This window comes from Labrus mixtus, chromosome 19 (genome assembly GCF_963584025.1).
Source record: "Labrus mixtus chromosome 19, fLabMix1.1, whole genome shotgun sequence".
NCBI lineage: Eukaryota > Metazoa > Chordata > Actinopteri > Labriformes > Labridae > Labrus > Labrus mixtus.
The window spans coordinates 23141735-23156076 of NC_083630.1; the positions used below are offsets into that span (position 1 = coordinate 23141735).

The window sequence follows — 14342 nt, forward strand, 5'->3', positions numbered from 1 at the left end:
CAAGTTCAGAAATATTTCAGAAATTCAAGGAGTCTATCCCAGGCAAAGGCAAGGGTTGGCATTTGAGTAAATGCACCTTTTTGCTTTCTTGTCAAGACAAAGTTGAGAGGATAGATAACCTCTCATATTCGTACAATAAATATGTAACTATAGCCCACAGATGATTAGCTTAGCTTAGCTTAGCTTAGCACAAAGACAGCAAACAGTGGGGACCAAGTGCGGCTCTCTGGGCCAAAAGCAGAAACATCAAAGAGTCCTAAATGTTTGCTTGCTTACCTCGAGGTGACAGCAGAGCTTTAGACCATAGACTGTAGAAAACATGGACGTAGCCTCAGCGACATCACCATTGGTTTCTGTAGAGGCGTTATGAAGACAAACGGTAGCAGTCGCCGTATTGGTAAATGCTATCTCAACCTAGCTTTCGATCAATCTAGTAAGAGACAAAGAGGCAGAGTTAAGGCGGGCCTTAAGCCTCCGGCGCGTCCACCTGTCAGTCAAATCAGTCACATGAATAACTGAATAACCACTAGGTGGCAGTAGGGACGTCAGTGGGGAACTGCAGGGTTGCCAGTTCAAGTCCTGGAATAGACCACAGTACGGATGTTGTAGCTTCACATTACATGTAAATTGACACAGAATGACGGTGATCTTAAAACGCTTACCTGACATTCAAATAATCAGTGAGTATGTGATTGTGAATTTTGATAATCACATAAAACAATGAAAACGTTCAGCCTAGTTGTTGCCTTAAAGCAAACAGCTACATGCATGACAATGAGCCCGAGCCCTTCCCTTTTCCGTCACCGTTGCCTAAGACTGTGATGGTGTTTCCTCTCCGGCGGCGGCCAGCACTGACTCACCTGGTGGAGTATCACACACACACACACACACACACACACACACACACACACACACACACACACAGGCCCCCCGCTCACCACTCTCTCACCTCCTTCCCCTCCCTCTGAGTTAACCCCGCTCTGCAGTTCAAAGTGGTTTTGCCTGTCTAGCCTTGGCGTTTAATGTTTAAGTATTGGGAGCGGCTGGTGAGTGCAAATAAAATGCCTTTACAGACTCCGGGGCACGCTGAGGGCTGTGATTCCACCGTACTGTATTGTGAAATTCCCATTGTGCTTGACGGAGCACAGCCTCAGGGCATGTGAATCTCTTCGGCTCCATTTGGACTCCTTTTTGCTTCTTCACAATGCTCGATGCGTGCGGCTTGGATAAACCATTTCAAGGAAGACTATTCATGTTTGTTCTCCTGACAAAAGAGTACACATGTTGATGTGGCAGAGGGCAACGTGTCCATGCTGCTAAAGTGTTTGTCAAAAGTTCAGAGCAGGATAAAGGTTTGAATGGCGACCCCACCTGTTAGAGAAAACCACAATGACTTGTGGTGCACGGCTGGCTTTCTGTGCACACTGGAAGGAAAGCAAAGCAAAGGAAAACAACACAAGAGAGCCTGACACTACTTATATGTTTGTGCGTGATTATTCTGTAGTTCTAATCCGTCTAACAATGTTACAAAACATTCAGACAGGAGGAGGCTTTAAAGCGGTAATTGGGGGGGACTTACTCGGGGTAAAAACTCCACTCAAACACGTCTAGTTACATCTCGCTCGTGCTTGATCGAGACTGTGGGACGAGAAATCAAACATGGGTGTGGATTTAGTCTGATTCGAAGCATATCTTTTAATTCCCTTGAAATGTCAGGCTGAAGAGGGAGCTGTTTAAAGAACGAGTGGAAACAGAGCAGGTGTGGATGTCTCAGGCACGATAAACGAGGGGGGAAGTGAGGTCGGTATGATTTGTTGAAGAGGGGGGGATGGGGGGGTCAGGTATTGAAGGGACACAGAACGAGCCAAGACCTGATGACTCATTGGCCGTTTTTCACACCGGATTAGCCATCACATGCAACAGGCTTCTTAATATGAATTGTGTAATGCCCTCAATCCCTGCAGAGTTGTTTCATGAAAACCAGCCCCGCTGTTCTGCTGTGTCACCTTCCGCATGCGAAACCAACTTCAACATACTTTAGCAAAAAAGGGCCCTCGGTTTACGCTCTCCATGTTCAGAAAAGCTCTTACATCAGAGACAAACTTTGATTCTGCGGTTCCATCAGGTGAACATATCCACTGGAGATTGCAGGATTATGTGCTCGTTCTTGGTTTAGCTGTTGGGCTTTAAAAATTCTTTCTGACCTATTTTTGGCAAACTGAAAATGTTTATTTTAAGGCCGAAGTGCAAACTGTTTGAAGTGTTTGTGATGGAAGGTAGTATTTACATCCCAGCATGCATTCCCCATTAAACATGTCCTATAGGTGAGGGCCGGTTTCATAGTTGGTTCTGAATCCTTTTGGGTTATTTTTAGACAGCTTCTCATTCAAAAAGCTCCCGTGTTAAACTCACCTCAGATACTTTGAGAAACCGTCTAAACTGCCTGCTGTGATTTCCAATTTCCCTTGAGTTGCAAACTCCACCTATACCTGGCACTGGAGGAGGACAAAAACCAAACAATGAAGTGTAATGTTTGCAAATACTATTTGCCCCGGGTCGGGCTGATACACGGTTGGTTTCCTCTGTGGGAGAAACGCAAGTTCAAATCAAGTCTCTCACATCAGCACACCTTGCTCTTTAGGCTGCATTATTCATCGCCCATCTCTGCATTATTCATTTCACTTAGCGTCACATTTTGTCACTTTGGTTCACTTACAAGAAAGCTCCTTTAAAGTCTCTATAATTATGATTATAGTCTCATCCTTGTTTGGTGTGAGGACTGTTTTGGGGTCATGCCGCTGCACCTCCCGGGTGTTTGTGTGGCATGCAGGGTTTGATCTCAGAGCTGTGACACCTGAACCGAGACTCTGACCTCTGGTGTCCCTCAAGACACCACAACTGCTGTCAGCTCTGTGTTTGAACAGTACACCTCTGCAGAATCAACAGCTGAAATATGTCGACTAAAGACGTCTCTGTACGGCATTTAGCAAAAACAGAGAGAAGAAGAAGAGATAGATTTACTCTCGACCGTAAAGCATGGTGAAGTTTCCTGGTCGAGGGGTTACACAGCAGCGTGCCAAGTTCACAAGCCATCTTTTGGCCAAGACTTGATGTTCACAGTCTGAGCGAGCGGCAGGTAGTCTCACCTGCCCCGGTTGCAAAGCTGGCGCAGAATGAAGCAGACTGGAGGTCAGCCAGTGCGAGGGTTTAATGAGACTGAAGCCACACCAAAGGCAGCCGTATCCGTCTTCACCTCAGAGAAACCTGTGCCACACTGTCGGTGTGCGATGAGAGCCTGAAGTTACCCTCACAACAAGCTCCTCTTCCTGTAATTACTCCCAACAGTTGGTTTGTTATCACACAAATAGTTTGCCCTCATGAAACATTTGTGATTTCTTTTTAACTGACGCGCTTTGGATGTGGATCCAGAAGTGTTCAGTGCCGTTTTTTTTAAATCAACAATATAAACAGCTATCAAAAGGAGTTTATCTTTAAGTGTTTGTTGGGCTTATAAAACAAAGAAGGTTGCTGATTGAAGTTTATTTTAAGGCCAACATTCATAATACAGGTGTTAAGGTGTCAGATCCATGGACTAAAGTTTGGAGAGTTACTGCCCCCCCAGAAATGAGAGCAGAAATGAAAACTACACAAATGTAGCTGGTTAATAGTAACTTAGACTCTTTGTACCCCTTAAGTGGTCTTTGTAAGGAAACCAGTTTGAGGGTGACGTTTGACCCATAACGTAAAACATATAGGAGGGGGGACAGTCCTGGATCTACAGCCAACATAATGTTCAGGAGTGTACCTCAAGATGCAAGTCAGAGTTGTGCATTTCACAACAATTAGATGAACAAAGGTAAAAAAAAAAAAAAGTCACGCGAAATGAAATGATGCTTCACGCGTAAAAGATTGGTGCACAATGCGCGCACTGACCGGATGTAAGGGCGGGTTTTAGAGTTTCACAGAGTTTAATATGTGTCACACCAAAGGTTAATTATTGTCTTTCTTGCTCCAATTATTTTAGACTTGATTTAACCTTAATGGCACCAAACGTCTCCACGGTACGTTTGGTGCGTATCTTCATGTTGCCAAGCGTCTGTTAACAAGGGAAAGTTGGCAAAGAAGCGATTTTAACATCGGCATCCAAATGTTTAATAACCTGTAAGGGGAAATAAACTCTTCACTGTGTTGATTCGTTTAATTGCAGAGTACTGGGGTCACGGCAAAATCATCCGGCACAGACGTGCGCAGTGCGCGGCCACGAAAAGGAAACGCATTTAGATTAGAAAGTTCTCCCAGACGCAGTTCGATTCCCGCACACACTCTGAAATCACTTCACCTAACTGCTCTGCTCTGGCTGTGCACTGTGGCTCTGTGTCTGTCCTGCCTCCCCTGTGAGATCTGGAAAAAAGGGAGGGTGAAAAAAAAAAAAAAGACGGTTTATAATTGATGTTTTCCCATGGAACAGCCCCTCCTCCCCGCGACACAGGCTCACCCTCAGGTGGAAGAAATCTTTTAAGATTTTTTTTGTGGGATAACATCAGGAGGGTTTGTCTAGGCGAGCCAATCAAATCCCTCCCCTGCTATAGATCGGTGCTATAATACAAAGCAGTAAAAGCGGTCGCCTCACACAAGCGGCTGCAGCTCGACTAGAGATCCCGTGGCTTTTAATTCCCTCTCTACTTTTTTTTTTTACCCTCCTTCGATGTGCCCCGTTATTGCCATTTGTCTGAGGCGTTCATTTCCGCACCTGCCACAGTAGAGACCAGGCGAAAGGCGAGGTAGAGGAGGAGACAAGGACATTGCGAGAGCCGGGAGAGGCAGACGGCAGAGATAGCAGCGGCGACTCGTTTGAGATCTTTAAAGGACAAAAATGCTGCTCTGGACCAGAATCGTATTGGTCGGTCTCATCTGCTTGTCCTTGGTGTCCTCTGGGATGGGATGCGGGCCGGGCAGGGGCTACGGCAGGAGAAGACACCCGAAGAAGCTGACACCTCTTGCGTACAAGCAGTTTATCCCTAATGTAGCGGAGAAGACCCTCGGGGCAAGCGGCAGATACGAAGGCAAGATCACAAGAAACTCCGAGCGATTTAAAGAACTGACTCCCAATTATAACACAGACATCATTTTCAAGGATGAGGAGAACACCGGTGCCGACCGGCTAATGACTCAGGTAAGGAGACACAATTCTGTTTTTTTTCCTCATCACTGCGCACTGCAACAACCCTCCTTGTCAGACCGATTGCGCACCTTAAGTGAAGTCTTGTTTTACCCGCTGCTGAACTCTCAGCTCCGAGCCTTTTAACTTCACTGTAAAAAAAAAAAAAAAAAAAAAGCAGATGCGCTTTCTTTCTGCAGCAGCATGGGAGTTTTCAGCGGCTGCAGGCTGAGAGCGAAATGTAGAAAATCCAGCTGGAGAAGAAGTGATGTGCAGGCGGACAGTCAGGACACTCGGCCTTCATGATTGTGACAGTGGATTTAAAATATTAATGTGCCCCCTCTCCTCATATCTATATTTGTATCTTTGTGAGGCTCTATTTGTTGTCTTACATGCGCACATCCACGCTCTTCGAACACATGCAGTATTTGTTGCTGATTTAAGCTTTTGCATTGGGGAGGTTTTTTTGCTTTAAGCGCCTTTTTTCTTTTTATTCTTGAACACAGGCGGCTTGGTGATGCGCACCGCTTCAAACAGCCGGGCTTATTCAGGCATGGCGTGGCTCATTCAGACATTTTCTCGCGCAGTGCTGCTGTAATTTAGCCTTTCGGATGGTGTGCAGCGGCGTGTGAAGACAGTGACATTTCTTTTTTTGAGTGTCCTGGACACTATCAGGACTTCATTTCTGGGTGGGACTCGGTCAGTTATAGGCGCGGGGGGTGATGGTGCCTGACTTGCATGGATGATGACATCTTTCTTTAAATACTCCATCCTTGTGCAGCTAGGTAGTTAGTTAGACCAGCGCTCAGCATACAGAGAGATGTAGCCTTGATTTCTCTCCAGGCTGCAGGATGCCGCGTCTCTCCAGCATGACTTTTAGCACTCAGATGCTTCTGAATTATTAAAAAGGCGCTTGGGTGATATTGGCTAAAAATGCCGGTGGTGGTGGTGGTGGTGGTGGTGATGGTTTGAGGTGGCTGCTGTTGCTGCTGGTGGCGATGAAGCCATGCGCGCGCAGTGAGTGCCTGAACCCGTGCCTTGCACCATGCATGAGCACGAGCTGCGATGAAATATTCACTGTGCGTGCGGGCTCAGCCCTCCCCACATCTCCTCTGCGAGACACCTATAGCTTCTCATACACACAGAGCGGCGTGGATTTGCAGGCGCATGGGGGACTACAGTGGTCCAGGGAGCCCACGCTGATTTCTCGAGGAGTTTCCAAGATCTCCAGAAATAAGAGGAACCATTTTTATTTCCTGATGTTTAATTAATTCCAGAGATTATTTAGCGGCATATGTCTGAGGGTTTATTTTAGTGTGAGTCAAACACCCCACCTGCTGTTGTGTTTACAGGTCTGTGTGTAATCATAGCAGCACACATGGACTCCTTCAGATAATACGAGATTACATATGGCCTCTGTGGTGGGGAGCCGGAAGTTGCCTGCAAATAAGACTTTTTTTGAGGGGGGGGGGGGGGCGCTGCTGATTGTTTAACTGATTTGTTTTAAAGAAGGTCAATATTTGGGTTCATCCTCCGCTTTCCAATCAGCACCTGAGCATCCCCAGAGAAGCACACCAACAGCCTCAAAGAGAGACATTTACATGAAAGTGCTTTTTGGGCGCCCCTCACGCGGCCTGAATAGCATCATGAACTTATGACCTTTGGTCAGCGCGAGTTCATTGTAAGTTAAAACAGGTGAAATGTTTTTTTTATCGTATGGATTTGAGAAATCTTCTTTTTTTAGGGTTCTTACATTCAAAGGAGGAGGACTGTGGCTGTTTTTGTAGACTATACTCTGCCAGTGGCATAAGCATTATCACATGGGGCTTTACGCTGTGCCAGCTGCCGTTGTGCTGTTGTATGGCTTTACGCATGAATTAAGTGGGTTTTTACGCACGGAGTTTTACGCACGGCCATAGGGACGTTGCTTGTAAACCCACGTTTTAGGGAATGTATGTTGTGTTTAAACATGGAACACGGCTCGTTTCTGCTGCAGCCCCGTATGTGTGTGTGTGTGTGTGTGTGTGTGTGTGTGTGTGTGTGTGTGTGTGTGTGTGTGTGTGCAATAAACACATTTATTTATTCTGTGGGGTCTAGCCAAGACTATAAATTTGCTGCATCAATCCTCACTCCCGGTTCTATTTAGACATAACTCACTAAAAGGAAAACTGCCAAAAGATTCGTTTTACAGACACTCACAGAAGATGTTTGATGAAGTGAGGGGGGGGGGGGGGGGGAGAGAGAGAGAAAGAGAGAGAGATTAGCAGGAGCATCAGTTTCACCATCAAATCCACAAATGATCGCCTCTTATCTACTCCTAAAGTACACTTTGTCTCAGTATTAGGGGTTGATTTCGCTCGTGGAGCAGCTCTTAATCATAAAGTATTTCTAGTGAAGTTTGATTTGTATTTGTTTTAAGAACTTTAAGGGGACTACTTTGAAAACAATAAGGTGCTGTGTAGATCTTCCTACCACGAACAAAAATGACGAAAATTGGTTGATTTTTCCTGTAAAATGATGTTTTTTATACTGAAAAATGTGACTTTAATCTGTGAGGTTTCCACATGTAAAGTGTCTGTTTTTCTTCTGTTGGGATCCTGCAGCTTGTAGCCACAATGTAAACGCTTTGTGGGGGGGGAGAGAGAAAAAAAAAAGAAATGAGCTGGTGTCGTATTTGCACTGACAGGTAGCTGATAAGTGTTTCCTCTAACCAAATCATTTGTGAAAAGATTAACAGGGAGGCTGTTGAACAACTTTACCCCGAGCACAAAGCGCCGGTCTGGGGCGCCCTGCTGCGCTTCACGGTGGCTGAGCAGAATTTGGCTTGATTTGCGGCACACGACCTAATGAATTAATAAATAGGTTCAGCTTTACGGCTCTTGACTCCGACAAGCCCACTCTGAATGTGGGAGTTTTTTTTTTTTTTTTTTTTAAGGGGACGGGTTTTTTTTTTTATACAACACATTCTACAAGTGTGATATCCTCGTAAAAATACAGACTGATATATGAGGAGCTTCTTCTTCTTTAACTTGTGTGTGAACATTCTTGCTTTAGGAAGCACCAACAAGCTGTCCATAAGATAAAAAGGGAGACAGTGGGGTCACACATATAGACGCTCCTCTGTGCAGCCATACAACCCCTGGATATTTCACAAGTCTGTCAGTCAGCAGCCACAACAGCTCGACTTAGGGAGGCATGTCACGTCTCCAAGACTTTGCAAGGAGAGGGAGAATGAAAGTTTCCCTCCGCGGCTGCACTGAAAAGCCTCTTTGTGATGTTTTATTTGACATATTGCTCGAGTGTCGAGAATAGTTGTCTTGGAGAAGGCCAAGCATCTTCATTGAGAGCGCGTTGGGATGCGACGATTTATTTATAGGACAACCTTCAGATATTTGAAGGCAGCAGCTGCTCTTGAAGATAATCTTCATATCATCTGCATATCAATTATTGATTGAAAGAAAACAGACAAGTTGCAACCAACAAAAAGGACGCGCTCATTCCGTGGCCCTAATACGAACTCATGAATTTATAATGTCCGCATGTTGTGCTCAGTGCAAACTCTTTTGGAGGGGAAGGCAAAGGGATGCTGCTCGCACCTTTTCCAAACCAAAAGACCCATATGTTATAGGCCAGTGAAGCGAATGCGGTGCCTTATCAATATTTCATCGGCAGCTTTCTTATCCGAGATGTGCCCTCTGACGCTGCTGCTCACACTGACAAATGTGAGCTCACATCCAGGACCACAGAGGCAGCTCAGGGCTCGGGGTTTCACCTCAGCCGGGGGGGAATCAGGGGGCGGCAGGTGGGGATGGAGAGGCGAAGGTGAGGCCTCACTTTGAGAATCAAGAAAACAAAAACAGATATCCATTTGGATTCGATTTTGAAGGGGGGGATGGGAGACAACTTTCAGGTGTGTTTATGTGCCAACAAATTATATTTTTTCCAAATTGCAAGCACCTCCTTCTCGTGGAATCCGAATGTCTATCAATGTGAAAAATGTTTGGATGACAAATAGTCAAGATTGAAACTTGTTTGCATATTTTACGCATTTGGACAGCTTATTTCTCCGAGCTTTGACGCACAACAGGTGACTAATTGGCACATTTCTTCTTCTTCTTCCCGCAGAGATGTAAAGACAAGCTGAACTCGTTGGCCATCTCGGTGATGAATCAGTGGCCCGGGGTGAAGCTGCGGGTCACCGAAGGCTGGGACGAGGACGGACACCACTTCGAGGAGTCGCTCCACTACGAGGGCAGAGCCGTGGACATCACCACCTCGGACAGAGACAAGAGCAAGTACGGCACCCTGTCCAGGCTGGCGGTGGAAGCAGGATTCGACTGGGTCTACTACGAATCCAAAGCGCACATCCACTGCTCGGTGAAAGCAGGTAAGATAGTTGGCCAGCACCAGATCTGTTTCTACAGTGCGCATATTACCGATCAGCTGCAAGTGTGGTCTAAAGGAGCAGGTGCAAGTCTGGGAAGAGGAAGTCCTGCTTTATTATGAGGTTTTCATGCTCAATAAGAGTTTCCTGAGGTATTCTTTGAGGGAAAGATGATCAGAGTACATGTATGGAAGGCGTCAGAGTCCAAAAAAGAGAAAATAGCGATACTTTTATTCACGCAAAAACTCATTAAGCTCTCCAGAAAAACTTACAATCAACCACTGAAGGTTTCAAAAAAAAGAGGAGCAGAAATGTTAAACAATATCTGGATTAATTTGAAAAGGAATAAACGAAAAAAAAACATTAAATCAAGAAAGAGTCGCTCAGCGTTTCTCTGATGATGTAATGTCTCAGCCTAATCATTCACTTGATTCAGTATTATGAAATCGTTTCTATGAATGATGTATGCGCGCATCCCCCGCCCGCCTGGAGCTTCTGACTGAACATTTCCCATGCAGCTTATTTCTTGATCTTACATCGCCCCACACTGTCTCCTGGTGGGAACCACGACCATCACAATCCAGCCATGCTCCTTCGATGTGACCTAGAAAAGACACTCACGTCGTTTCTCTGGAGTTTTACGCACACGTTTTTGCTTTTTGGGGGATAATTATTTTGGATTTGATAAAAAGAAAAATTCTAAAATATCTAAACGATTTTGCCTCCAGATTCGATGTTTCTAAGCTTTTTAAAATCCAGTTTTAATTTGAACACATCCTTCATTTGGGCTCCCTGTTTTGCATCAAATAGCCTCCTCTGGACTAAAAGGACACCTATGGTGCTTCACACTGACTGATGCCACTTTCTCTTAGCTTCTTAGCGCAGACTTTATTGATAAATCCCTTATTTATCATTCAGCACACACGTTTTGAGATCACAGTATGGGCCGGGCCGACGTGTCATTAGGGGTCATGCGACTTTACCAAAAGGATTTGGCTTGAACAATGTTGAATTGGTCGGGCTAAATCTGGTTTTCAGTTGTCACCTTATTCCATGCTCGGGAATCTTAAAAGAAGATTAAAAGTTGTGAGTAGGAAACCCCCTTTTTCCCCCCCTGTGTGTGCAGTGACAGTGTGATCCTAGAGACTGGTATGTGAAGAGCTCCACCAAGGCCAAAATTATTGTCATCAGGACTGACTACAAAGCAGGGAGAGGTGGTGGAGAGAGGGGACATTGATTTTGCACAACAGAAAGCATTTAAGAGTCCGGGCCCTCATTTAAATTCAAATCTACAACTCGAGAGGCTTGGAAAAGTGGGCTCCACTGGGTAAATAGTAGTTGTGAGTCGCCTATTTGTGTGAATTGTCACATAGAGGTTTCTGCACCTGAGTAAATATGGGGAGAGGAGCTGGGAAAGGCGTAAGTGTTCTTTACCGAGAGTCGCTCGATCCACAAGCTGATTTAGAATAACAATGGCTGCCCTTTATTGGGTTTTTTAATTAAGAATAGATGAGCCAAGGCTTTCAGTTTTTCAAGTCTCAGACAACGTGGGCCAAGCCAATACGCATTTGGCAGACAGGCATCATTATGCAGAATGCATATGGCCCACCAGGATGTGTGCAGGGCAGGAAAAATACAAATACGAGCCGAAAAAGGAGGTTTTTGAATTGGCCTCTGAATGAAAGACTCAAAGAAGACTCAAAGCACCTGCGAGGGATTTTTTTTTAAGTCCATAAAATGTAGGCCTATATGGCGGTTTAAAAAACGGCCGTTTGGAGACAACACTTATGTAATGGGAACACTGGAAACAGTGCTTGAATATATTTTAACATTTTTGTTTTATTTTGACAGAAAACTCAGTGGCTGCTAAATCAGGCGGCTGCTTCCCAGGATCCTCCACGGTCAGCCTGCAGGACGGCACCCAGAAGGCGGTCAAAGACCTCCAAAAGGGGGACCGGGTCCTGGCAGCTGATGGCGAGGGAAACCCGATTTACACCGACTTCATCATGTTCATAGACCAGGACTCGACGACCAGGAGGCTCTACTACGTCATCGAAGCCGACTCGGGCCACAGAATCACCCTGACGGCCGCGCACCTCCTCTTCGTCGTCGGCGGTCAGAACAGCACGGAGGACGGGGGGGAGAGGATGTCGGCGGTGTTCGCGAGCCAAATCCAACCCGGACAAAAGGTGTTCGTGTTCGACGCCGATCGGCTCGAGCCCGTGACCGTAAAACGGATTTACACGCAAGAGCATGAGGGGTCATTTGCGCCCGTGACCATGCAGGGGAACGTCGTGGTGGACCAGGTCCTTGCGTCCTGTTACGCAGTGATCGAAGACCACCAGCTGGCGCACTGGGCTCTGGCACCTGTCAGGCTCGCGCACTGGGTGTCCTCGTTGTTTTTCAGTTCCCAGCCTCGTGCCAGTGTGCAGCAGAACGACGGGGTGCACTGGTACTCCAAGATCCTTTATCAATTAGGAACATGGCTCTTGGACAGCCACTCGATTCATCCACTGGGGATGTCGGTATGCCCGAGTTGAAAGCTCTTCTCCAGAGAGTGAGACTGACATGTAGGACACGCGGACTATTCAGTAGATTAAAAAAATAAAATAATAATAATAATTAAAAAAAAAACGAACGAACAGACGAGGCAAAGGCCCCCCAGCGGAGTTGGGATATTTATTTCACTGACTTTTCCATGTGTCCCCTTTCAAAGAATGAATGGAGCCTTAAAAAGTTTCTCTTTGAATAATTTATTCTCATGTGAACTCGCTGCTGTCACACACACACACACACACACACACACACACACACACACACACACGCAGACACACAGACAAACACACAGACAAACACACACACACACACACACGGATTCTGAAAAAAAAACTGTGTGAGCGGCACATTGTGCATAATCTATTTTTGTATATCTCAAATGCAAAAAAGAAAAAAAACGACAGAAAAAAATGAAGAAAAAAATAAACAAAAACGAAAAAAGAAAGAAAAATAAGTCCAAGAGAAAGAAGACCATGTAGAGAGGAGCTCAATCTGACAGGTTGTAATGTTCATATGTGTGTGTGCATATGTGTGCAACTGACTGTTATATTTTGGGGAGAACAAACTTCGCGGGGTTCCATAAATTATATTTTTATACACAGAATTGTAAATTAGATTTTGACAGATCGCTACCGAATCACATTTCGTTATTTGAAATAGTGTAAGATATGAGAATATATTTTAATTTAAATACAGTAGTTGGGAAAGTATTGGAAAAAAAAATTCTTGTACTGCTTGGTTTATTCAGATTTTTTTTTTTTGTTGTATTATTTTATTTTGGAAACTGTTGTCTTGAGTTGTCGGAGAGGGGCAGATATTCTGCCTCGTGTCTGCATTCTTCATTTTCTGGTTTTCTCTTTTCTATTTTTTTTTTCTTGTTTTATTCTGAGAAAAAAAAAGATTCAATGCAGATTTCTGACACTTCAGTGACAGTTCGAGTAGTACTGAAACAAGTTTGGTTAAAAAATAAATTAATAAGTAACTCCTGTAAATGTACTAAAAATGTATTTTTCTTTTCATATTTTTTAAATAGGGAAATAGTTTTATAGAAATGACCTGCGGCAGATGCAAAGTTTGGATAGTCTATATATAGGCAGACCATACCAAGTTTAACTTTCATAACAGGGCGATGCGTCAAAAATGTCTAGAGTTTATTATTTATATGTTTATTACAAAATGAGATAAAGAACATCTTCAAACTTGCAGTTGTTACATGTCTTTGTGTGAATGAGAAAGCTTCATATTTGTCATTTGTATCCTTTAAAATGAACGTGAAGCGTTTATTCATGTGGGTCTTAATTGGTGCGTAACGATTGCTTTGTAATTGGATGAGTTCCGCGGTGACTCGGGGGGTCACGGCAAACAGTTTGGCCCTGTTTGCAGGCTTTAACAAAAATGGAGAAAATATTGTGCTTTGAACTACCTTTAGCCTTCTTGCGAAATGTTGAGAGCCCATGTCAGATTTAACGAGGTTTGCACACAGCAAATATCTTCAAACCTGCAGACAAATTAAACACGAGCGTGTTTGTTGGGCCTGAATGTGCTTCACAGTGTCTGCTGGTTTGACTGGGGAGGGGGAGGGGGGTCACAGTCACCCACCAGGAGGCTATATGGGACGCTTGAACGCAGCCGCTGTGTGAAATTACAGCTCAGTAAAACATTTATAAGTCTCAACAAATCGCTGTAATCTTCCAGCATTTCAGGGACTTATAGTGAGCATGTTAAACTTAATACTGGGATTTTAGGGTTATCTTCTTAATGTGTGCTGCTGCTGTGAGAGAGGACTGCACGCTGTTTGAGATCGAGTGCAGCCTCAGTAAGCATGGCTTTAAGTGGTGAGAGTGCGACACCATGTGGTGGAACACGAGCACTGCAGACAAAAAGAGTAATCAGCTGCTACTGGTACTAAATAAATTCATTTGTGTGGCAGATTCATGGGCTGACTGGACACAACAAAGGGGATTTATTTGAGCAGTTTGTAAGGAGTAAGGCGCTTGACTTTGCAGAATGCACATCCAGAAGGAATCAGAGGTGCTAATTAATCACCAAAATATACTTTTAATAAAACATATCAATGTGAGTCGACCATATTTTTCCTTCAATTCAAGTCACAAGGCATATACAAATCCTTCACTCAGACTCGATCAAAGGTAAAAAGGCGCCGTCTAACACAAGGGTTTTGAACACTGTAGCAACACGAGCAGGAATTCCATTTCCTTCACCCAGGTCACCCACATTGTGTTT

At 44.7% G+C, this 14342-nt stretch overlaps 1 protein-coding gene across 1 annotated transcript; it reads left to right on the forward strand.

Annotated features, from left to right (window-relative positions):
* Positions 1-4565: 4565 nt before the first annotated feature.
* On the forward strand, positions 4566-13300 carry shha (sonic hedgehog signaling molecule a). Its single transcript, XM_061064607.1, has 3 exons — positions 4566-5173; positions 9284-9545; positions 11394-13300. The coding sequence occupies exons 1-3, from the start codon at positions 4874-4876 to the stop codon at positions 12080-12082; spliced, it is 1251 nt and encodes a 416-aa protein (XP_060920590.1). The 5' UTR covers positions 4566-4873; the 3' UTR covers positions 12083-13300.
* Positions 13301-14342: the final 1042 nt, after the last annotated feature.

Bases quoted from the DNA above. Each gene is read 5' to 3' on its own strand.
- shha (XM_061064607.1), top strand. From the start codon at position 4,874: ATGCTGCTCTGGACCAGAATCGTATTGGTCGGTCTCATCTGCTTGTCC. The intron at 5,174-9,283 runs GTAAGGAGACAC...TTCTTCCCGCAG, and splicing joins CCGACCGGCTAATGACTCAG to AGATGTAAAGACAAGCTGAA. The intron at 9,546-11,393 runs GTAAGATAGTTG...TTATTTTGACAG, and splicing joins CCACTGCTCGGTGAAAGCAG to AAAACTCAGTGGCTGCTAAA.